General features: G+C 41.1%; 1 protein-coding gene across 1 annotated transcript in view; it reads left to right on the forward strand.

The window, feature by feature from the left end:
* MYRFL (myelin regulatory factor like) overlaps nt 1-24,747 on the forward strand; it is a 126,550-nt gene extending 101,803 nt beyond the window's left edge. Inside the window, exons 14-25 of the mRNA XM_047867337.1 lie at nt 2,016-2,179; nt 2,789-2,852; nt 7,759-7,844; nt 10,564-10,638; nt 10,722-10,774; nt 10,899-11,075; nt 18,192-18,254; nt 18,897-18,984; nt 20,957-21,031; nt 23,823-23,943; nt 24,276-24,350; nt 24,510-24,747. Of these exons, the coding sequence (XP_047723293.1) occupies nt 2,016-2,179; nt 2,789-2,852; nt 7,759-7,844; nt 10,564-10,638; nt 10,722-10,774; nt 10,899-11,075; nt 18,192-18,254; nt 18,897-18,984; nt 20,957-21,031; nt 23,823-23,943; nt 24,276-24,350; nt 24,510-24,596 (1,128 nt within the window). The 3' untranslated portion in view covers nt 24,597-24,747. The remainder of the gene's footprint in view (nt 1-2,015; nt 2,180-2,788; nt 2,853-7,758; nt 7,845-10,563; nt 10,639-10,721; nt 10,775-10,898; nt 11,076-18,191; nt 18,255-18,896; nt 18,985-20,956; nt 21,032-23,822; nt 23,944-24,275; nt 24,351-24,509) is intronic.
* The last annotated feature ends 1,109 nt before the right edge of the window (nt 24,748-25,856 follow it).

Consider the following 25,856-nt stretch of genomic DNA (forward strand, 5'->3'; position numbering starts at 1 on the left):
TATAGAGAGAGAGATAGAGAAATATATATATATATATATATATATATATATATATATATGTGTGTGTGTGTGTGTATACACACACATAGAATATAGACATATATAGATACATATTCTCTTGAATGAATTGGCCCCTTTAGCATTATATGACCTCCTTTGTCTCTTGTTACAATTTTTGACATAAATTCTATTTTATCTGATGTAACTATAGCTATCCCTGCTCTCTTTTGGTTTCCATTTGCATGGAGTATCTTTCTTCCATTCCTTAAGGCTACATGTGTCCTTAAAGCTGGTGTGAATCTCTCTTGTAGGGAGCAGCATATAGTTGGGTCTTTTTAAAATTCATTTGCTCTCTCTATGCCTTTTGACTGGAGAATTTAATCCATTTATTTTTAAAGTAATTTTTGATAGGGAAGGACTTATTAATGCCATCTTAATCATTGTTTTTTGGCTGTTCCCTTGTTCCTTTCTTCCTCTTTCACTGTGTTCTCTGTGAACTGATTTTCTGTGGTGGTATGCTTTGACTCTCTTCTTTTTATCTTTAGCTTTAGTTTTAGCTTTATAGTTACATGAGGCTTATTTATATAATATATGTTATAGATATAACAGCTTATTTTAGGCTGATAACAACTGAATTTTGATCACATACAAAAACTCTACCCTTTTACTCACATCTCCATATTTTATGTTTTTGATGTCATAATGTACCTCTTTTTTATGTATGCACCATTAACCAATTATTGTAGCTGTAGTTACTTTTAGTACTTTTGTCCTTAACTTTTATACTAGAGTTAAGTGAGTTACACATCTCATACTACAGTATTGGAGTATTTTGAAATTGACTATATATTTACCTTTACTGTTGTGTTTTATACCAGTGTGCATGCCTTTAAACTTCATGAACTAAGCTTTAAGTCTGTAATGTTGAGCTTTTGAGTCCTTTCTGAGTGGTTGCTTTACAGTGTTTGAAACCTTTAAAGCTTCATTTTGCATCATGAGAATCTCAAAGACACATAGCCCTGAGTTTGATCCCCCAACTACAAAACAATCTTTCTCTTTTGGCTTTGACCTCATCATTTTACCATAGTGGATCAGCTTCTATGAGCCCCAAAGAATTCTTTGGCATTCTGAACTTGTAAACAGAGAGGGGGAAAGGAGGGGAGGTCACAAGATCAGGATATGGGTTGATGAGAGCTTTCCAGTGTTTTTGTTATGGCTGAGAGACAGACACACATGTTTCTATGACAACTACAGTATGTGGGTTGGAGAAGAGATGGTTTGCACACTCTGGCTTTGGTTGGTTTCCCTTTCTTGCTCTTTCTGATGTGTCAGTGACCTTCCCTGAACAGATAGAATTAGGCGTTATTGTTTTAAATTTTGTTTGGGAGTTAGGCTAAATTTAAATTGTACATGGTAGATCATGAGATGTTAAAGCAGAAATTAACACTTCAAGAATTATCTTCTCAGTATGAAGAAACTGAAGCTCAGAGAAGTTGTTTTGTTTTATATGGGGTCTCACATCTAGTAAGTGGCAGAACTCAGAGAAAAGCCCAGGTCTTCATTCCTTTCTCCTTCACCTAAATAATTTGATGCATTTTACCAGGAAGAACAAGAATCATTTCTTATGAGGATTTAGTGATGTACACACAAATCAACATTCAGAAGCCTGTTCTTTCTTTTTATGAGTTTTAAATATAGTATAATGGCCATACAAAATAAATCTTCAGATTCCAAACTTGACAATGTCCTTCCGCTCCATTTTCTCTCTTGTATTACAAGGACATATTTCCATTTTATTGCAAATTGAACACAAGCAGTTTGACTACACAGCCAGCAGTTTAGCAAGATCATTTCAAGTTGCAAACCTCTCCAGTTTTGTCTTGAATGAACTTGAGGTTGGGTGTGTATATAACTATTTTCAGTGGTATACTTTAACTGTCTTTGAATAGGCTCAGACAGTTCCCTGGTGGTCTCAAACTGCAAATTTATGCCCTCTGTACTATCTTCCTTTCCAGGACCAGATCTTTATGGAAAATGTGGGCGCAGTGAAGCAGCTCTGCAAACTAACAAACAACCTTGAAGAAAGAATAGAAGAGTTAGAAATATGGAACAGAAAGCTGGCCAGGCTAAAGCGGCTCAGTAGTTTGAAGTCTTCAGCCAGTGAAGCAAGCTCCATCAGGTATATCCAGGGGCACCACAGGAGAAAGGAGACAATAGGGCCTTTCCATAACCAGATCAAACTAGATGCTCTTTCTGATCAAGCAGCAACCACTACTTTCTGCTAATGAAGTCCCTATTCTGTTTTTAGAATGTTTTGGGACACAATTGCCTTATGTGATAATGTTCTTATTTTTTGTTGCTGCTTTGAAAATGAAACAAACCGTGAAGCATCTGTTTAAGAGCAAGGTGTTTTAGGAAATGTTGCATTTTACCAAAGGATGACTTCTCCTTTAAGGAGTAGAAGTGGCCATTTCTAAATTTAGAAAATCGTCTTTGGTTCTCAGGGGAAAAACTTCTAATTTTTTTTTCATTTAAGGAGGTAAATGCACATTTCCTGGGGTCTAATTATGAGAAAAAGAGAAATACAACATTTAACGCATTCATTTACGCTTACTAAGGTTCTTTTTCTCAAAAGGAACTCTCAATTGCCTTGACTTTTCCTTTGTAAAATTACCACTGTATTACAGAAAAAATCATACTGCTGTGTTAGTGGCAGCCTGGGCTTTTGTCGTGTAACTCCTGGAGAGGCATTTGAACGGTAATTAACATTCTCTCTCTCTTTTTAAAGCAAATTTAGCAGAGCTGTTAGTGCATCTTCTCCAAGAAAGGCCATTCCCAAAAAAACCAACAAGGTAAATAGACTTATTTGTAATGCACAGTGATAATGTTATATATATATATATATATATATATATATATATATATATAAAGAGTGTTTAGAGAAATTGATCAAAAATGCTTCCCTTCATTTATCTGTTGATAGACTCCCTTGTTTGCATCTTCATGCACTTTAGGTATTTAATTACTACCCCTTTAATAGTTTTTTTCAAAAAGATGTTTAGAGAAATAAGTACAGAACATGTTCATTTCAGAAATACTATTCTGCTGGTTTTTTTTTTTTTAATATATTGCCTCTATCAAGTGAAATTCATCAGCTTCCACATGCATATGGCCTTAGGCTGCAAGATCTGTGTGGATGCCTTAACTCAACTTCATTCCTTATCTATGGCTTCAGAAGATCCCAGGGGGACTTCCATTAATCCCCTAAATCCCTTTTTTCCCTTTTGATAGTTAGTACTCTATGTGCGAATGGGGAAATAGGTATTCACTTTCTTGCAAAGGTTAAAGTGTGATGGTTTTATTAATGAATAAAGAGAACTTCCATCAAATAGGGTAACATTTACCTTAAAAAGTGAAGGCTAATCATTTATTGATTTAAAGTACACCCTCTTCAATGAAGAGGAGTGTCAGTAAGGGAGAAGCTGCACTATTCCCTTCCTAGTACAATTCATAAATGCCATGAAACCCAGCTTGTTGCCTCTGACCCACCAGTGTTCCCGAAGGTGGCCCTTCCCCGGGAAGATATTCATGACCTTAATCTATATCTTATTAAGGACTGATCTGGTGTTTGGGCCATTGCCCCCATTTACTCTCTATTCTTCATGTTATACTGCATTGACCTATTTTTTTTAAGTTTATTTACTTATTTTAAGAGAGAGAGAGAGTAGGGGAGGGGCAGAGAGAGAAAGAGAGGGAGAGAATCCTAAGCAGGCTGTTCACCGTCAGAACAGAGCCAGACAGGGGGCTTGAACTCACAAACTGTGAGATCATGACCTGAGCTGAAACCAAGAGTTGGATGCTTAACTGACTGAGCCACCCAGGTGCCCCTGCATTGACCTATTTTAGAAGAATTCAGAAAGAGTTTAATATTCTACTAAAAACTGCTAAAAATGTTATGTTGCTGACAAGCTACTTGGTGTACAAATAAACATAAATATGTGGGTAAATATATATGTAGAAGTGTCCTTGGGCAAGTTACTGAATTGCACTGAGAAATAAATATAATAATAGGCTCTATCTTGCAAAGATTGTTGATAGGATTAAAGAAGGTGAAGCCCTTAGCCACAGTGCCCAGCACATAGCACTTTGCTCAATAAACACAAACTATTAAACATGTTGTGTAGGAAGGGTACTGTTTGTACTGACCAGTTTGCAATGGGATGGAGGAAATGCTACCTACATCCATGGCGGCACTGATTGGTGCAATTCGGTTATGTGCAACCTCTGTAGCTCTCACTCTGCACTTGGGGAATTTCTTTTATTTTGCAGTTATGTCAGAATAATAACTAGAATGTGTGATTCATGAGAACAGGCCCCATGTCTGCCTTCCCCAGGGACTGGCACATAGTAGGTACTCAAACAGTATTTGTTAAATGAATGCATGAATGGAAAACCAGGTCTGATCATCTTCCCTGAAGGCTCACAATCTAAATTAAAAACATTGGGGCACCTGGCTGGCTCAGTCAGAAGAGCATGCGACTCTTGATCTCAGAATCGTGAGTTCCAGTCCCACACTGGGTGTAGAGATTACTTAAATAAAAAACTTAAAAACATTTTTTGTTAAATTAAACACATTAAGTAGTTTGGTCCCTTGGGTATGTGGGTGGGGAAGGGGATTGGCTTGTGGACACAGAGTAGAGGATTTATGTGGGTATTGAAGAGCACCCATTCAACTCAGAGACCTCTTGCAGTCACTGTTGTAAGTGGGAGGCAGACAAAAGTGAGTAAGACATGGCCTCTTCTCTGAAGGAATTTCTAGGTGGCCAGGGAATATTGGAGAACAATACAAGAACAGTTGTATCTGGATGTGGTAAATATTGTAAAGGCTCAGAGTGCTGCAGAGCATTATGGGGCCAGCCCTTCTAGGAGGAGTAAGCTCTGGCTAGATATAGGAGAGGTTCCAGAGAGGCTGGCAGAAGCAAAATCTGGGGGCCAGCACTGGCTTCATTGAAGGATTAGGTGAGAGTCGGCTGGGGGGAGAGTAGGAGGTAAGGCTGAAAATATAGGTAAGGCTCAAATTTCCTGGACCACCTGTTATGGAATTCCCTTGGTAGGCCATGAAAACCTTTTGAATAATAACAATAACATCTAAGTTGTATAGTGTGCTTTTGTTTTACAGACAGGAGAAGGGAGGCAACATAGCATTGTGGTTAGGAGCACAGATTCTGGAGCCAAATATTTTTTGGTTTAAATCCTGGCTGTATGACTTACTAGCTGTGTGATCTTGGGTAAGGAACTTAGCCTTCCTATGCTTCATTTTTTCCCTTCTCTATAAGATGGGGATGATAACAGTACCTGCTCTGAGGGTTGTTGAGGATTATCTGAGCATTAAATAAATTAGTATGTATAAAGCACTCACAAGACAACATGGCACATAATAAGTACTATGCAAGTATTCACTCTTATTAGAACTTGAGTGTTCTCATACTTCGGCATATTATGAGTCTTCCAGGGAGCTTGATAAAGTACAAATAATGGGGATGTTTTCCTTCCCTTGTGTTGTCTTTGCATGAGGGCTTGGCTATTTCTCTGAGGTTGACTTTCCCTTCCATGACATCAACACCTAGGTATCCTCTGTTCCCTGGAGCCCCCATGATCCTTGGGTCATTGAAACACATGCGTGTGGGTGGAATGTGCTACTCTTAGGACGGGTGGCTGTGTTAATGAGCAAAGTGCTGGTTGTGAGCAGTTGGTGGACCTTAGCAGATGGTAAGAGGCCTGGCTGGGCCTTGCCTTGCCTTCCACATAGCTGCCGATGGTGGCACTTGTTCTGGAGGAAGATTGAGGTCTCCTGAGTAGCTCTCCTCCAATCTAGTGTTCCTCTTTCTTCCTTCTCTTTCTCTACCTCCAAGAGGTAGATGGTGACCCCCACTGTGTATTGATGGTTGTGGTGAGATGGGAAGGTCTTCAGTCCTTTGAGCAGAATTTTCCAGGACCTTTAGGTTTTTAATAAATTCTGGAATAATTCTCATGCAGACCTAAATTTGAGAACCATTGCACTGTTAGTTGGACCCACCCAATAACTCTGAAATGTTGGCAGGTATTATTTTATCATTCCTATTTTATTGATGAAGGAAATGAGAATAAATGACATTTAGAGGACTTGTTCAGGACCCAACTCCAAGCCCGACTCCATGTCTTAGGTCATTTCCCTACACTAGGTCAAAGGATTTGGAGCAAAATCATGGAGATTTAAAATAATTCAGCAGCCATGGGGAGTAGGTTGGAGAGAAACTCTTATCCTGAGCCTAATGCTGTTTAATTACAATCAATTCAACAAATTTCATTGAGTTCCTTCTCTGTACAGCACATTTTTAGGACATCCTCTGAACAGTTCCAGTGAGATGTGAGAATGGTAGAAACTATTCACTTCTTAGTATTCAGAGTGGCTTCCAGCTGCCCTTACGGGTGACTCAGTTACGAGAGTCCTAAGAGTTTGTGTATTTGTTAAAAACTTGTATAATTAATCCCACCCCCAACCCTAATATAACATTGAAGAACATTTTATTGATTCAGATAACCAACCCAAGAAATTTAAATACAGACCAGTTTCAAACTATTTCTTAAGTACCACCATCCTTCAATTCTTTTCCAACCAAAAGTATGATTCTACCCTCTACCCTCCAGAAGGAAGCAAACGTAATATTCTCTGTTGCATTCATAGAAAAACTCCTATTTAAGGAGCACCATATTAAAATGGGCAGAAAACCTCTGCTATCTTTTCAGCCAGATTCAACAGCAATTACACAGCTCTCTATTCTATAGTTCTTGGCCCATTCCTTGTATGCAAGGTTTTATGCCAAAATGCATCAGTCTTAGAGGTTTGTCTCCTTTACTTCCTAGAAACTATAACTTACTTATTTTTAGAGCCCCCATAATGCGATACACAATAGTGCTTAATGAATATATAAGATGAATATGAATATGAATTTATAAGAATAAATAAGACACAGGCCCAGAACTGTCCTTAAAAATAGGTAGCAAAGGGGTGCCTCGGTGGCTCAGTCAGTTAAGCATCCAAGTCTTGATTTCAGCTCAGGTCATGATCTCACCATGCATTGTGAGATCAAGCCCTGTGTTGGGCTCCACACTAGTCATAGAGTCTGCTTAAGAATTTCTCTCTCTCTCTATCTGCTCCTCCTCCACTTGTGCACATGCACAAAAGAAGAAAAAAGAAAAAGAAATAGGTAGCAGAATTGAATACTGATGTGTATGATTTAAAGAGTACTCACTAGCTCTCACCATACAAGTCTTTTCCATGGTTTGTCATGGTGCCTGAACTTCTTCCATTGGAATTGATTCCATCGTCTCTTGAAGACTTTATTTTCAAAAGTGTTCTAGTGAAAGAGATGAACATCTGGGTTCTGACACTATCTTGTCTGATAGGTCCTCTTCTCTCATAAAACTTGAAAAATAAGCACTAAATGAACGGCACAGACACTTGTCCTGGATTCAGGGTGCTAGGGAAAAGAGAGCTTACTGTAGCCTGGAGTGTCAAGGAAAGGGAGAGGCCTGAGGCAGGCTTTGAAAGAACTCCATTTTCAGGAGGCAGAGAGGAGGGAAATATAGGTTGAAGAGAGCACACTTGCCAGCCCATGGAAGCAGCAAAGATCCCTGCTGGGAGCGAGTCTTCAGGGGTCCTTCTCCCAGTTAGCATTGATGGTTTATCACTGCTCCTTACTGAATCTTCTTTTACAGGTTTATTTTTCAGGAAAAAACCAATTGTGTCCTAACTGGATTTTCCAGACCTTGGTTATAACTCTCATTGCTGTGATGGCCTTTTGGTAAGAAAACGTCAGTGTTATGCTGTGTCAAGCTCTTTTATCCTTCCCATCTTCCTTTTCTCATATATGAACTGGGGACTGACCTATTTACTTTGAAGACAAGGGGCTCTTTAACTGAACATTGACCTTTGATTTAACTTAGAGATAAGGGAGCCCTTTTTATTTTTATTAAAAAAAATTTTTTTAATATGAAATTTATTGTCCAAATTGGTTTCCATACAACACCCAGTGCTCATCCCAACAAGGGATGCCCTTCTTAAACTCATATTCTGAAGAAAAAAGCATAGGCTTTCTGTACTTAAATGTGAGAGGAAGGATTTTTTTTTGCAATTAATTGATACTTTTTAGCAACTCACTGTGCCTTTCCTGTGTGTGTGTGTGTGTGTGTGTGTGTGTGTGTGTCTGTCTTTTTCAGTCTCGCAAATAACTCTCAAATTCTTCCTTCTCTTTCCTGTCTACTTGCGGGAATGTTGTGAGAGGGCAATCAGGTACAATGTATTCTCCCCTAGACACTCATATTTATTAGGATTCTTCTAGATCCTTCAGTGAAGACTTCACACCAAAGGGACTATGAGATAACCCCGAGAGGTACAATATTTTGAAATTGCAGCCAAATTTACTAGGCAGTTAAGCAGACAGACACAGTAAGGAAAAGCATTTGCTGTGCAAACAGTGGGTGATTCGACTGCAATCCATCCTCTCTCTGCAAGGAAGTCGGGGGCATCCCTCAGTGGCATGCAGGGCGTCTTCCTCAGGGCCCTGGTCTGCAGGCTCTGCTGATGCAGTGATGGCCCCTCAGCCTTTGGGCCTTGGTCACCTAGCCTGTGTCCTCTGGGCCTTCTTGTTCTTAGGCTATTTGCATGGCCAAAGGGGTATTTATCTATCTCTCAAAAAATGCTTGGTGAGTGTGGGAAAGGACTCTCTTTGGGTCTTGCCTCAAGGGAGACAGTCGTTTTCAGAAGCAAAGTGAGGGAAGGTGCCAAGGTGTATCTAGTTCCTTGATCTATAGCTTCCTAGGTATAGAAGGTGATGTGAGTCTCCCTGTATCCTTCTCTCCCCTCAGCGTCTTGTCGCTTGCTACAGCCCACTGCAGGAAGCATCCCCAAGTGTCTGACACCAGGAGACAGAATTCCCATTTGAAGCCGTTGTCCTTTTCTCACGGTCCTAAGTGAGCCTTCTTCTGCTGGGATTCCCAACGCAGGAGAGTGTGAGAGTCTACTTTAGCAGACATATTTAGCATTCTCTAGAGATACAGATTCCCATGAAAACCCAATGGGAGGGTTGTAGGAAGTCTAATTCTGATGTAAAGAGACTGCTTTTCAAATGTGCTTATCAGAATTATCTTATGAATTCCAATACTGTTGACTGCTAAGATCAAAATCGGGAGGTTGTTAGGCTTTTATCTTGTTTCTGGCCCGTGGTGGCAAGAAGGGTCAAAACCAGAATTTGCCCCCAAAGAAAGGAGCAGATATATCCATTTCATCCTTTGATCCTAGAAGTTCTCTGGGCCATGCGTTGAAGTAGATGCCAGAAACAAATTAGAACGAGTATTTAAGGATTAGTCCTAGGGAGATAGAGAGTGGGGGATACGGGAGAGCAAATAAGGCAGACTGGACCACAGCAAGCAGTTGCCAGGGTGATACAACAGCTTCTGTCTGATGGCATCTTTGGGACTCAGCACCACTTTTCCCAGTCAGGGTTGTGCCTGCTGGGCAGTTGTGCCAGCTACTGCTAAGAACACTCTGGAAATTTTTTCTTTATGAGTAGAATCCCAACGTGTGGCACATTTCTTCGTGTGTATTTAATAATGGTAAACCACCACCTTTGATGGGGGAAAATATAACAAGGAGCCAATGTAGGGAACCAGGTGTGAAGTCAAGCGGGCAGGATGTCAAGTGAGGTCACCCTGTGTTAGACCCCGCACACAGTGGAATTGTAATGTCATGGCAGACTTTCTGGTGCGGCTCATGTGAGAGGGCTACAGAACCCCCCAAAGAAGACAATCCTAAGTGAGCTTGGATGCATGAGCATTGTTAAGAATAGCTTCCCAAAGCTCAGAACCTTTAAGAAAAGCTTCTATTTGAATATATAAGTTCTGATCATTGGAGGAAAAGGACATAGTCATTATTTTGAAGTCACACAGTGTGGAAATGAAGGTTGTATTGCATTTATTTTCCTTCCTCTCCCCAATTTGGTGTATTGTGCTCTGAAAAGACAGGCAGCCGGAAGATGTCAGAGCAGCAGCCAAAGGGTTTGGCATCTACAGCTGATTAAATCTGTGCCTCCTCTCATCTTCCAGTGCCACAGTGTGGACGCCCTCCACCAGTGGGATGCGGACTCTGCTCTGCCTTTTTCCTGCAAGGAGCAGAGGGCTGCCTCTAGTGATTTACAGCTTCCTCTTATAATCTTCCACTGGTGACAGACGCTGCTGAGGCAGCTTGCCAGGGCCAAGGGGCCGCTCACTGGAAAAATCCATTGGTGCAGAGTACCCCAGGAGCCTCTTTGCTCTAGGAAGACGAGGGTTTTCTCTCACCAGGGCAGAGAAGCATAACTGTGCTGTTTCCATGGTGCTTCTGTCAGCCATGGCTGCCCCTCCCCCCCTCCCATCTGTGTGGCCTGTGAGAACGTTGGCCAGCTGGTTGTGTGAGATATATATGAACTCAAATCTGTCACATAATGCTTTCTTCTTCTTCTTCTTCTTCTTTTTTTTTTTTAACAGTGCCTTGACGATAGTCTCCCTTTACATCCTTAGCTTAAAAGATCAAGACCGACATGCCCCAAATCTCTCTCTGAGGTGAGAGTTCTGGTCTTGTTTTCCTTTGGGGAGAAGTAGTCTTGAAGGCCTCCTTCATTAATCATTTTGTTTTCTTCCTCCAGCAACATCACAAGCTCTCAGGAGCCAGCCCTGCCACCCACAGCCTCCCCCTCAGGTAAGATTTTCACATTCCTCGCTCTCAAACCCAGCCCGTGTTTCATGTGAATTGTCAACAAAAGAACCAGCCTTTCAGGTTAACCTTGTTGCTTCCCTCGGCTCTGCCCAACGCTTTGCAGCAGCACCTAATACATCTCTGGCAACCACACAGTCCTCCTTCCGAGTACCAGAAATCACTTTCTGTGAGATTCTGCCTTGTCAGGAGACTTACTGCTGCCCCATCTGGGGAAACAGAAGAGTCCTCTCAAGTCTTGTGCAAAGGCGTTCCAACGAGGAATTCCATCAGAGGCCGTGGGCAGGTAAAGGATGTTCAAAGAGAAGCAACCAGGGCTCTGAACCTGAGGTGTTTTGTTTTTTTTCTTCTTCTTTGCAAATATTTACTTGCATGATCTGTTAATGGTTCCAGACAATCGTTTTCTGTTGAGGTGGCAAGATCTTTAAAAACACAAATACACAAACTTGCAGTCATCTGTAATATTAAGTCCCCCACCCAGGGATGAAATTTTGGTTGATTCAAGTGAAAAAGTCTCATCATTGCTAGTCTACTATCTTTGCTAGCAAAGATAGTAGTAGTAGAACATGTAAAGTAATCATGTGTGGATTGGGTAGATTTTCTGGCTCACTTAGAACTTATAAAATGATGTCGTAGCTGGGCTTTCTGCCCAAACCAAGTAGGGAAAAATGTAAAGGTCTTTGGAAATCCAGTGAGTTCAGGGTAAGCTGCCAGTCAGTGAAAATCACAACCACTTTCAGAGTATCTTCTACCTTCTAGGGACACACACACACACACACACGCACACACACAGAATGTTTTTGAGTAACAGAATTTTCATGTTAAAAACATTATGGAAACTTGACTAAGGGCTAAAAGTGTAATTATCTCTATAAAACCATATGTAGTACATCCAAATGTATACTAATTCATTATTATTTTGGAAATCTTCTGCATACACACAAGTATATAAAATAATAATGATGATAATGCTGATAATAGCAATACGTACATATTAGTAGGGATTATATATCAGGATGTTGTAGCAACAACTTCCAAATTACAGTGACTTAATGTGGCAAAAATGTATTGCTGATTCTCTTTCTATGTCAAATATGGGTCAAAAGAGGGTTCTTGCTCATCATGTCATTTGGAACTTAACTAATGGAGACTCCATCTCAATACATATTTCTACCACCTCTGTAACAGTAGGTAAGAGAAAAGGCAAATTGTGCACTGGCTCTTAAAGTTCCAACCTAGGTATAACACATGTCACTTCTGCTTACGCTTTATTGGCCAAACCAAGTGACGTTGGTCATGTCTAATTTAAAAACGATTGATAAAGTGCAGACCTAACATACGCTTAGAAGAAGATGAACCAGAATATTTTTGAGTAGTCCAAATGACTGACATGTAAAATATGGTCAGTGGTTGAGGTTTTGGGGCAGCAATGTAATTTCTTTTTCCTTTTGACATTATTTTATATCGTAGAGTTGAATAAATAACTTGTACAAATCATTGTCACCATCACCACCGCCATTATCATTATCATGTAATGAGGTAGTAATGTATACAAAAGCACTGCCATAAATAATCTACATGAGTAAACCATTCAAGTCCTCACCAACCTAAAAGACAGGCACTGTCATTATCCCCATTCTTTCCAACACAAAAGTGAGACATAGAGAGTTTTTCCCTGCACCCAAAGAAGGCAATGCTTGCACTATTTTTCCCATGAAAGCAACTTTTGATTCAACTTGGCAAGAGATGCAACACTATAGGTCAAAGATGCATCACTACTTTCACAAAGATGTGAAAGGAATTCGTTTGAGTCAGCATATTCTCCATAGTTTCAAACATGGAAAAATTCAGTATGGTTACAAAAATCCCCCAAAGCCTTCATCTCTTGTGAAAGCACATGGAAACTTGTGGCTGGTAAACTCTTTTCTTACCTCGGGGTCCACCTTGGAAATGCCTGGTGTCCTTTTCTGAGAGCAGTCCTCAGAAGAGACTACCTCACCCACAAGAGACGTGTAACAACAGATCCTGTACAGGAAGAGGTCATGGACAGATCCAATCTTCATTTGCAAAAAGGTTCTTGACCCTTAAGCAAACTCATTCCTGTGGCAACCAGCTCTTCACATGGAGGGAAGAGAAGCCTTATCAAACCAGATGAAGGTTTATTGCTCTCTTCTCTGGAACAGGGGGTATCTGCAGGTCTTATATTTCCATGAGTATGAGAGACACTGAAGAGACTCCTAAAAAAAGAAGGTCTGCCCCACAATCTCTGGCTGTGTTCTACTAGACACAATTATCAGCGTTGTCTGGCTAAAAGTGAAATTGAGGGGCACCCGGGTGGCTCAGTCAGTTGAGTATCCGACTTCGGCTCAGGTCATGATCTCGTGGTTTGTAGGCTCGAGCCCCACATCACGCTCACTACTGTCAGTCCCCCTGTCTCTGCCCCTCCCCCACTTGCATGCTCATGTGTGCGTGCTCTCTCTCTCTCAAAAATAAATAGACATTAAAAAAAGAGATGCGTCTTTCAAATAAATAAATAAAAATGAAATTTAAGTCCTGCCTTACCAGGCTCCCTGATACACTGGGAAAGTTGTTCCCTCTTCTCTCTTTTGGCTGGAGAAAGATGGAAAGGATTTTCTTCACTTCACAGTTCTCTTCACTATCTTGTTGAGGAAAGCCGCACACTTTGGGGGATTTCGAGTCGTAGAATGTCAGAGGGCAGTACACCAGTGGCACCCTAACTTTTTGACCCATAGAATCCACTATTAATTCATTATTCTTTTAGGATCATTTGACTGAGAAAACACCTAGAGGGAGAATGTTACTGTAAACTCAGTTAAGCTTGTAATCAAATGATTTTTGTTAGTCCAAAGCATAAGAGACTCTTAAAAACTGAGAACAAACTGAGGGTGGATGGGGGGTGGGAGGGAGGGGAGGGTGGGTGATGGGTATTGAGGAGGGCACCTTTTGGGATGAGCACTGGGTGTTGTATGGAAACCAGTTTGACAATAAATTTCATATATTGAAAATAAATAAATAAATAAATAAATAAATAAATAAATAAATAATAAATACAAATTTTAAAAAAATATTGTTGTTAGTCCAACAGCAATACTTGAAAAATAGTACACATCTGTGGGAGAGTTGTTACTTTTCAAGTCCACAGACCCCACTGACCACTTTATGCCATCACCTGGGGTTCCAGAGTCCCCAGGTCAGGAAAACCTCTGATTTATACCAGCTTACCCATTTTACAGCTGATGAAATGGAGGCCCAGGACCTTGCTTAAGGATCTGCAGTAAGCTACTGGCAAAGTTGGAATTGGAATTTGAGTCCTCTGTCTCCTTGTCCTGGGTTCCTTCCCATCTACCATTGTGCATCCATTCATTTGGGCACAGTGTGTACATGTACTCGGGATCAGCTTTAGAGAACTCAGAAAGTATTCATTCTATGGTTCTGGAAAGCCCCTTCGGCATCTGCCTCCCGCAGGTTAGCCTATAGCCATTGAGATGTCCCTGTTGTGGGATATTTCTGGGGGTGTAAAGAAAGCCTCTTCTCTTCTGCTGCTGGTCCATCCTCCCTCTTTGTCCTGACCACTGTATAACACCGGGGTTCCTAAATCTGAAAGTGGAGAAAGCCAGGCAAATTCTTTCAACCAGATGTTTCTGAGGCATTGAAGACTAAAAATTAAGGAATCGGGGCACCTGGGTGGCTCAGTTGATTAAGCATCCAACTTCAGCTCAGGTCATGATCTCATGTTTGTGGGTTCGAGCCCCACATTGGGCTCTGTGCTGATAGCTCAGAGCCTGGAGCCTGCTTTGGATTCTGTGTCTCCCTCTCTCTCTCTGCCCCTCCCCTACTTGTGCTCTGTCTCTCAAAAATAAATAAAGATTAAAAAATTTGTTAAATAATAAAAAAATAATAAAATTAAGGAATAAAAATAATAAAATTCAAGGGTTAAGGGAAAAACAAAAAAAAAACAATTTGGAATAACTCTGTAAGATGAATTGTAATGTCTAGCAGTTTACCATCACATTTTTATGATATGCTGAGCACAAGCTATTGTTCTTCTTTTGGGCCTAAACTGATTGTGTAAAATGTCGTCAGAAAGTTTATCCCCTCTTCCCACTTACTATGAAAGGTTTGGGGAAGACTAATCAGGATGTGGAGAGTGGGTATTTTGGAACATTGAGCTTCTAATCTGAGGCACCAACTGAGTGTGAGGGATTAGATTTTAATCTATGGAACCAATAAAGATTTAAATAGAGTTAAATATTACAAAGTAATGAGCTTGTGAGGAAAAAAAATCTGTGGATTCCACAGAGTTTTGGTGAAGATTTAAAAAATCTCATGAAGCTAAAAGGCATGGGAATTCCTGCTTATTTTGTTTTGGAGTTCAATACTCTGAGAAAAGCAAATGGTTGCAATAAAATGGTTCCCTGTGTTAAAGGACTCAGTCATCAATTGGTTGGGCTCATTGACTTTTTCTTGGCATGAGTCTGGTTCAATCAGGAAAGAAAAAGGTATGCTGCTTTGGAACTTAGCCATAGAGCACAATTTTATAAGTAATGCTATATACACATTCTACCACAAGAGGATATGCTTTGGTTGGACGCCATCTTAAATCTCTCCTCTCCACAAGTTTCTAATTTAGTTTATTGGGAGATCTTTTCCACTGATTGTGAAATATATCTCCAACTTTACAGGGAAAACCACTAGGAGTGTATATTAAGTTTATAGTGAATATTACTGGAAGGCATTTGTAAAATGAGAGTCACCCCTATATGACTACGGGAGAATTTATGGTTTTCCAATAACCAGCCTTTCAGAATTCAATAGTCTTGCCTCAAAGAGGTGAGAAATTAGAGGTGTTTTATAGGAGATTTAAAATTTGTTTCCAATCCTGCCATTTTCATAATTCTAATCTGCAAGATTATCTCTCCTCAACCTTACCTTTTAATTACTGTTTTAAAAAACACGGTTATCCCATAAGATACTACATCCTATCTTAGGATTCTATGTCCAGGAACCTGAAAACATGCTTCTGTGGAAGTGAGGCAACTCTGTAGTTCTGTTGTCAAAATTTATAATGAGCGCTTTTCTGCAAATTCAGCGGGAAAGTAAAAAAAAAAAAAAAAAAAGGTAAAGAATAAAAACATACAGGATGGAGAAGTTCTGGTTTCCTCTTCTTTTTAAAACAATTTTTTTTAACATTTATTTTTTTTTTGAGAGACAGAGAAAGACAGAGCAGGAGCAGGGGAGGGGCAGAGAGAGAGAGGGAGACACAGAATCTGAAACAGGCTCCAGGCTCTGAGCTGTCAGCACAGAGCCCAATGTGAGGCTTGAACTCACGAACCATGAGATCATGACCTGAGCCAAAGTTGGACGCTTAACTGACTGAGCCACCCAGGCACCCCTGGTTTCCCCTTCTTTTCATGCCTCATTTGCTTTATAAATTCACAGCCTTCTGTGGAAGCAGTCATAAGCAAAACTCATAGCAGGGGATGTGTACTGACAATTATTATTGAAATAGCTGGAATCCAAGAAATCTAGAGGCCTTTTAGGCAGCACATATATTTATATCTAAAGGGAAATATATATTCAATTTTCTAGGAAATCCTCATGTATCATGATCCATTTCTTCTTAATGAAAAGGATCATATTAGGCAAGATCCTGAGGAAACCTGCCTCTCTTTCAAGTTCTATCTCACTCCCGTTTGCCAATGGGGCAAAGGAGCCCAGGTTCCCATATCCATTCCCAGCATTGTCTGTACCCATCCGCTGGCAATTTCCCCTTTGAGTGTGTAAGAGGAAACATTTTTCTACAGGGTACATGATTGGCTCTTCTTCTTTCCCTGCCTCTCTTCCTTCCATCCTCCCACAAATATTTGTTGAGCATCTGCGGAGAGCCCAGCATTGCCTTGCCTGGGGCTATGGCAGTGCACAGGATGTGTGTGATGTTCCAGAAGCTCACGGTTGGTTTTGCTGACAGGCAAACAAGCCTGTGTGCCTAGTGTAAGAAGTACTAACCAGGGCAGATTTACTTAGGAGTGATGGCCCCCAAGTAACGTGCACTCTTGCGTTTGCTTTCTATCCTGAAATTCCATACAGAAAGCTGAATAGATCTTGTCTCTCTTTTCTTCCTGAGAGTAGCACACGTTGTATTAACTTATGTCTCTTCCTAATTGAGGTTGCTGTCTGTGTTTTCCCCAAAACTGTGTAGAGAGATATAAGCATATTATTTAATGCAAATGAAGGAATACAATAAAGAGTACACATACTTGAGAAAAATCAGCAAAATTAAAAAATGCAAAAACTTTAAAATTCTTTTTAAAAGCTTGTTTAGCAACCCACTAAATAACTGCTTTCACTACTCACTTTAAGGATATCTGGGTTTTTTTTCCCCCAAAGCCTTAAGAACAATCATGTGAATAGTTACCTTTCCAAAATTGCTTTTAAAATGACTTTTCGGCTATGACGGGGTCAAAACCACTCCCCCACTTCCTTCCTCACAAGCGAGCTCTGGCCCTGCACCAGTGATCTGACTCTTCTCTTCAGCTGCAGCACAGTCCTGACCTTGAGTTTTAAGTGTTCTTTTTTTCCTGTGTGGATCACATTATGGTAGGAGTTACAGAGGAATCAAAGAATTTTAATAGAGGTTCCCTATTCTGGAGTTGTCAAGAAAGGGCAAAAATACATTCGAGTTAAATAATAAAACAGAGATGACAGGCTTTCGATGTGGAGACAGATCTATCACTAATTAATCACCATATAGATGATTCAGTAGTAATGCTGTGACACTGGAAAGGAGGGGACTGTGGGCCACAGTGATCTGATCTGCTAGGGCCGCCATAACAAAATACCACAGACTGGACAACTTAAACCACAAAATTTATTTGCTCACAATTCTGGAGGCCAGAAGTGCAAAATCAGGGTGTTAGGAGGTCTGGTTTCTTCTGAAGCCTCTGTCCTAGACTCACAGATGACCACCTTTGTGCTGTGTCCTTGCAAGGTCTTTTGTCTCTGCACACCCCTAGTGTCTCTGTTTGTCTCTTCCTATGGGGAGGGATACCAGTCAGATTAGAGTAGGGCCAGCATAGCAGCTTCGTTTTAACTTCACGGCCTCTTTAAAGGCCCTATTTCCAAAGACAGTCATATTCTCAGGGGTGAGGGCTTCACCGTAAGAATTTGGGGAATACACATCAACCCAAAACAGATGGCTTCTTGGAAGAAGGTGAGAATATGCTAGATCTGTAAGAAATGGGGTAGGGATTGGATGGGTTGAAAGGTGGGAGAGAGAAAGTGAGGGGAAACATTCAACTGACAGAGACAAAGAGGGGCTCCTACTAGGTTTCTTCTCATCCTGACCAAGCATTAAAGATTGACAGAGTATTTTCTCCTTCAGAAGACAGAAGCATGTCATTCCTGGCAAGAGATGCGCTAACCAGCCCTGACTGGGGGACTGACTGTGAGTTTACATTTACGTGACTATTCTTTGACTTTGTGGAGCCAGGTAGAGTAACAACAAGCCATGAAAGCATCACTGGAGTGAGGAACAGGGATGAAGGCTGCACCCTGCCAGAACACTCATAGGGATCATGTTTTTAGAATCAACGCCCACCTAACCATTAAGGAGACATTAGAGTTGGTCTCTCACTACTGGACCTGTTGAGGTTTATCTCCATGGATTTGAATAATTTATTTGAACTCTCTGCCTTTTTTTCCTATTCTAACTGTATTTTTAGCTTGTTTTCTGTTTTCTGAGTTTTTAAAAGCCATCTTTATTGGCCAGATGGCATTTCATATTGTACTCTCCATTTTCAATAAATGTCAATTTAGTAGGACTTCCAGGGTCCAGAAATTCTTTTGGATGCGATGAGGCTGCCTATTGGAACCTGGATTTTTATTAGTTTTCTTAAAATTTACTATAACAACAACAACAGAAGCCTTCTCCCTGCCCTTCTCCTTTTTCCATTTGAATGCAAATAGAACCCATTTATCTAGGAAACTCTTATTTCACATTCAGTAATTTGGAGACTTTGCTGGAGCTCAATACTCTTGTCCTCTGCAGAAGAGTTTACTTTCTTTTCTCTATTTCTTCTCAATTCAGGGATTGACACAACCATTAGTTCTATTCAGATTATGGAAATCCAGCAAGTAATAGATCATCGGTATTGCAATGGAGACCACCAGTGCGGGTGGGTAAGCCTCCCCATGATACCTCGATTGTTTCTGGAATTTACTCAGGGCTCTGGGTTTCTGAGACTGGAATGAAAGCTAGAACGACATGGTAAAATCGATGTGTGCTTACATTGCTCCTTAAGTGAAAACACATTTGTTACACGGTGGACGAGGGAATCATAAAATGGTTGGTATTAGCAAATATCAATAAACCAAGGCTCCCACGATTCCAGTCTCCCACTTTAATGGGTAAAGCCAAGGCAAAAAGCTTAGAGGGCAGGGCTGTGGCTGACTCTCTGAGGACACGTACCATAGGCCCAGAGCTGCTGGTTAATTTTATAGACAAGAAAGACATTGTTACTGATGGCTCCAAGTAATGAGTGAGCTGACATTTACACATTTTAATAACAAGGAATACCATTGTTTTAATTGCTAAATAATATAGCTTATTTTAGCTTTTTCAGTTAGGAGGAAAAAAATCCAGATACTGAAAAAGTTATCAGCAACATCCATGTCTGTCGTGTGCTGTAAGGTAATGACGCATTTAGGAGCATAGAGTACAAGTAGCTTCAGAAAGCACAATATGCAAGTTGAAGGCATTAAGAGTGGGCAGATAATTTTCTTTCTTTGATAAATATGTACTGGGTGACTGCTAGGTTAAAGGCAAGGCCCTGTATTTGGAACTGGTGTCACAAATCCTTTGCATTCTCAGCCTTATTGCTTTTTTCAACCTAATGTAATGTAGGCTTCAGGCTTCAGGCTTGATTATACTGAGCTTTAAAAATAAGTTGTCTGGTGCGTTATGATTTGTTTATGGCTTTGACATTCGTTATGTCATCGAATTCTCACAAAATCCCTATGAGGTTGGTCTAGTTGATCCCCATTCTGCCATTAAGGAACCTGAGCTTCAGTGAGCTTAAACAATTCAGAGACAGACATTAATTACTGTGTTAGGGTGACATAATGAAGAAGAGTAGGGTGATTCGGGTTCAAATACCAGAACTTTGACAAGGTAAGTTCATTCCCCCTGAGTGTCCATTTCTCATCTGTGAGATGCTACTGCATGCAGATGCTGGGGGGCATGTGGTAGGAAGTAAATTCCATTTATCTAAGCTTCCTCTGGTAGAACAAGGCTCTCCTGATCTCAATTCAGATCAGTTTTAACAACTGCTTCCTCATTTTTAACAACCTACTTTAGTGTTATTAAAGAGAATCTAAAATGACCCTGGCTCTTTTTCCAACTTAATCTGGTTTTGTTTCTCCATATAATTCAAGGTATGGCCCGGACATAAGAATTTGTATTAGATATAATATGCTTTTCTGCTGGGGTTTTCATTCCAGTATGAGTCCCAGGAAGTCCCGCTTTCTCCCAAGTATCTCTCTTAAAGGGGATGTGTGTGTGGGGGGGGGGGGTGGTGGTCGGGGGGTTGGGGGCATGTCTCTGTATAAGTCCTTCTGTGGTGCAGTTTTCTCCCTTATGAAATGGTGATTCAGACTATAATAACACTAGTTGATTCAAGTTCTGAACGTGCGTGGTATTTCCTGCTAATGTTGCCGAAAAGGGAGCGATTCAGGAAAGAAAAGCTGGTATTCATTATTTCCAGTCCTCCTTTCCAGAGGGATTGTTAGTTTGCCTTTGCCTCATTTGTCTTCCGAAATCTGTGTCTCCTTAACAGGGACTGGAGTCATTTCCGGTGTGCTCAGTTTTATGCATTTGGCCTGGGATTTGGCTTCCCGTCATTTTGTCTGTGTGTTCTAACAAACCATAAATCTCTGTGGTATATTTTATATATTAAGACCTAAAAGAGATCACTTTGAAATTTGACAGGTACATCTCTGGAAAACATAGAACTCTCCCGTGCTAAATTTGATTTTCTGTGTTTGTTATAGAGCATTTCACAGTTCACATAGTATTTAATGAGTAACAAAAGCCTTTTGAAGCCTTTCCTGTGTATTTTGATTTGTGGTTTTATTTTTTTCCATAATTAGCTCTGGAAACTACAATTACAATATTCCTGTTAATAAGCACACACCTGCCAATGTCAAATTCTCTCTGGAAATCAAGTAAGTGCATAACTGTAGAAAACAATTCCGCTTCTATCATTATCTGAATAGGAAGTCTGGCCTTACTTCACAGTTGATCAGTAAGTTAGAAGGTGGGAAGTTATCAGTCCATGCCGGCGGATGGTAGTTGGGTTGAGAGGTGGGCCAGCTCTAGGGAGTTTTCAAAATGAAGGCTGGGATCTTCCAGGCTCCTCCAGTGAATGGAAAGACGCTAAGGATTCACACTCAGCACCTGTAAAATGGGAGCAGTCTTGGGTTTGATGCTCTCAAGTTGCAGACTCCCCCCCACTGTGTCCCTTTGAATTAGGGTAGGAGCAAGAGTAACAGCACAGTCCCCGGGTTGGGGGGCTGGGCAGTTGGGCGAGTCCCTGGTAGCAATGCTGAGGCCGACACCACCCCCTCTCCCCAGGGGAGTTCAAGGAGTCAGAGTTTGGAGTTGGGCAGACCAGGGTTCAGATTTTGTCTCTGCCACTTACTAATTCTGTAACCTTGGAGAAACTACTTATCCTCTCTGAGTTGTTTTTGTCTGTAAAACAAGTTTGAAATCAGACCGGAACAAGTAGAGCTGCTGTGGGAACCGCTGTTAAGAATAGTGAAATTAATAACTACCATTTGCTGAGCACAGAGCCTATGCCACACACTCTACACTTTAATGGTGGGTCATATAATCCTCACAATAACCCTCTGAGTTCGGTATTTCTCTTCTAGTTTATATTTTTCAGATGGGAACACTTAGGTCTAGGGAGGTCAAACACACTTGTCCTGAAACTCGCAGACAGTAAATGGTAGAGTTGGGTTTCAAACTCAGCCCATCCTTTAAACCATCACTTTCCTGCCTTCCCAGTGAGATGAGAGATGTAAAAACGTTGCCCTTTCCTGGCACATATGAGACACTTAATAAATGATAGCTCTTTTTTTATATAAAAATTCTAAGTTATTTTATTTTGTTTGAGAGAGAGACAGTGTGAGTGGAGGAGGGGCAGAGAGAGAGGGAGAGAGAGAGAATCCCAGGCAGGCTCTGTGGTGGCATCACAGATGTGGGGCTCAGACTCACAAAAGCGTGAGATCATGACCTCTGCCAAAAGCAAGAGCCGGACACTTAACCAACTTGAGCCACCCAGGCGCCTCAATTGTAGCTTTTATTATCAGTACCTTTCCTTCAAAATCACAAAGCTCTAATTTAATCTATTCGTACCAAATATTTAAAATAACTATGGTACTTCTAAGACTTTCGACCCACTTCATTCAAATTATGCAATGAGCTGCTCATCAGGAAGATAGATGGTTTTTATTTTGTGTCTCTTGATTATAGTCTCTCCTTTTCTCCCCCCTCTCCACATTTCCTCTCTTCTCCCCTTTGTTTTCTGCCTCTCTTTTCCTTTTCTCTGTCCTCCACGCTCCCTCTCTGCTTTCCCAGCTCTGTTACTCCTCCTCCATCTGTCCCTTCTTCTGTTTCACTTGGGCTTCATACTTCTTCCCTCATCAACTTTGCTTCTACAATGAGTTCATGACACTCAACCCAACGGCTTGCCTTGGAAAGGTTTGTTTCAAGCAGCAAGTGTTTCGTGACTCAGAGCCCATCACATTTCATGCAGAGCAAGAGCTAAATGTACTGTTTTCTAGCACTCCCTGAGTAGCCTGGAATAGCATTTCCTTCTTCACTCCTAGCTTCAATGGCAGGAAGTAGGCCGACACGGTATGTCCCCTGAAGTGGCAGAAAACCATCTTGAGCCACTAAATCAGGCTTTTTAGGTGAAGAGCCATTTGTCCAATATGTGTGATTTAAAAATAACACACATACTCAACTGAGATTGTAGGTTGTCCCACTTGTGCAATAAGATCATTTCCAAGGACAGATGGATCTCAGCCTCTTGATGATAATTAATGGGCTAACCTCCAGAGAAGAGCCATTCTTTCTGGCAGGACTTCTACTCTGATAGCTTTTAAGGGAGGTAAATTCTAATGGGGCTCACCCCCACATCCCTTCCTGTGTTTGTGCACCTTGCTGCTTCAAACAGTATCTCCTCAGATCAGGGGTGTGTAGAATCTGAAATCCTGGAAACTTCAGGTAGATGCAAATTCAGTTGCCAGAGAAAAGAGAATGGATATCTTCAAAAAGTATTTTCTAATCTGTGGGGATAAGAACTTCTGATGCTAGGGTGATTTAAGTCATGAGATTAGATCTTAGGGACTCTATCATATGCTACCCCAGTAGTCGTTTTGGTCAATTCAGGCTGCTATAACAGAAATACCATAGACTGAGTGCCTTAACAAACATTTATTTTCCACCCTTCTGGAGGTTGGGAAGTCCCATATCAAGGCACTGGCAGATTTGGCATTTGGTGAGGGTCTGCTTCCTATTTCATAGAAGGTCATCTCCTCACTGTGTCCATATAGCAAAGGAACAAGAGAGCTCTCTGAGGTCCTTTCGATAAGATCAGTAATCCCACCCATGAAGGCTCCATGCTCAAGACCTAATCACTTCCCATAGACTCTACTGCCTAACACATCACATTGGAAGTTGGGATTTCAGCATATGGATTTGGGGGAGGGGAACACAAACATTAAGTCCATGACAGTAATCATCTGAGACTGAGTAGTTTCTTTCTGTAATAATGAGATGGGAACGGGCATACTGGCATTGATGAGCTTTGTGTAATAAAATGCGTGCAAGAAACTTTGAATAGATTTCCAAGTTACGTTCCCATTCGCACCTCTTTTTATCAAGGTATCGCCTAGTGGAGCTGGTAACTGCTTTCCATTTGCCCTTTCTCTCCTTTGTCTCTTGAAGCACAACAGAACCATTGATAGTCTTCCAATGCAATTTCACCCTCGGAAATATATGTTTCCATAGTAAAAGGGAAGCCAAAGGGATACAAAGCCACCAAGAGGTCTCCCAGGAGATGACACAGGTAATGTTTTCCAGCCCCTGGGCATTCCCTCCCTGTTCCAGAACAAGTGTGTCTAGAATTGCGGCACAGCCTCTGTTCCCCACCAGGAGAGGGATGCCGAGAGCCAAATGCCGCTGTTTCTCCTTGCTGGCTGACCCTGGTCACAGGGCTTTGCTCAGCATCCTCCATGTGTCCTTCAGAAACTGCAGACTGTTTTAGCGACTCCTGTCAAAAGCTATTGTCATGGATACCTTTCCTAGAGTAGTCAAGGAAATGCTTTCTCAGACTATAGTCTTTCCAACTGAGTGTAAAATGTGGTTATGAAATGGATCTCCCTTTCATTCATTATTTAGGGCTATCAGCACATTTGGAGCCTCCCTGTAGCCCCATTCTTTGATAGCACATACCACTTCCGTGTAGCTGCACCGGTAAGCTTTCTTTCTTTTTTTCCCCCCTTTTTCTTTTTCTTTTCTGGTGAGAAAGAAACAGACCATTAAATCAATCCATCGATCAATTCAATTCAGTCAGTCAGTTACTTTAACTCATTTTTACATTAGTCATTCTCCTTTTTTCTTCTGTTCTGACAGGATTTAGCTGACTGTTCAACGGACCCTTATTTTGCTGGGATATTCTTTACAGATTACTTCTTTTACTTCTATCGGCACTGTGTCTGATGTATTCGAATTTGGTTGAGGACTTCGCCAAGGAAAAATACTCAAAGATACGGCGAACAGAAACATAACTTCTTGCAATCTCCTTCTTCTCTTTGTAAAACATTCACATTTATTGCCATAGGGCTTTTTCAAGCTTTGGCTTCTGACAGTTTTGAGACGTTAATGAGGAGAATAAAGTGTTTGCCGCAACTTGAGAGAGTGTGGTTTTTGATTTTCCCGTGATTATGAAGAAAACTCTTCCTGGAGTAAACAGCACTGTTGGGCTTGAAAATACTGCTTCTGGTATTAAGGAATCTGTGAGGCCAAAGACGCAGGTCAGAGTCTACTTTGTGTTATGTATTTCTTACTGTAGCTTTCGAGAAAAATAAAAAGGCCCGTTTCTGCCAACGTGGGCCCACTAAACACAGACTCTTAACAGTGTGTGATATGGTGTGTGTTAGGGGGACGGATGGGTAGTGTCTCACAGATGAGCTCACATTTAGGCAAACTATTGCTATGTGTTTATGGAAGAGAGGGAGAAGAAGGGAAGGAAGGTGGAAGGGAGGGAGGGAGAGAGAGAGAAAAACGACATACACTAGAGTGCAGAATGTTGCTTGTTAATGATTTGGATAAGAGAAATAGTCGCAATTCTGCCCTCTAATGCCTAATGCCTGATGGACACTAAGTTTTGTGTGCTCTCTTATGAAGCACTAACTTGTGACAAGTTTTTTAAGGTAACCCAGATAATCTAGGCCCAGGTTATTTTCCAGTTTTCATTGGTTTTGTTTTCTTCTCCCTCTACATATGACGGCATGATGACCCATCTCTATTGTTTTCAGCTAAATTAGCTCTTGGATACTTCTGCCTGGCTTATGGGTACATTCATATGCCTTTCCCAATTTAGAATGGCCAGAAAGCCTCTTAGCTGGAGTCTATCAACCATGTTTTTTATTTTCTGTATTCAAACATTTTGACATTTGGGGGTCTTACTGACCTTAAGGGGACTCTACCTCCTAAGGTTAGCCAATTCCTAGAAATAGTAAACAACTTGTCCGTGAGTGCCTTTCAAATACAAGCCAAACAGTCCAGAGTCCACACTGCAACCCACCTCCTTTATTGGGCTCTCACACTCCACCTGCCCTAACCACGCCAGGGCTAGGTACCAGACAGCTAGGCACAGCCCCAGAGCCTGCTGAAGTTATTCACATGAGCCAGTCCCTAGACTGTCCACCCTGCCTCGCTTCTTCCTTCCCATAGAAACCAAAACAAAGGCTCTTGCCC

This window comes from Prionailurus viverrinus, chromosome B4 (assembly GCF_022837055.1).
Source record: "Prionailurus viverrinus isolate Anna chromosome B4, UM_Priviv_1.0, whole genome shotgun sequence".
Taxonomy (NCBI): Eukaryota; Metazoa; Chordata; class Mammalia; order Carnivora; family Felidae; genus Prionailurus; species Prionailurus viverrinus.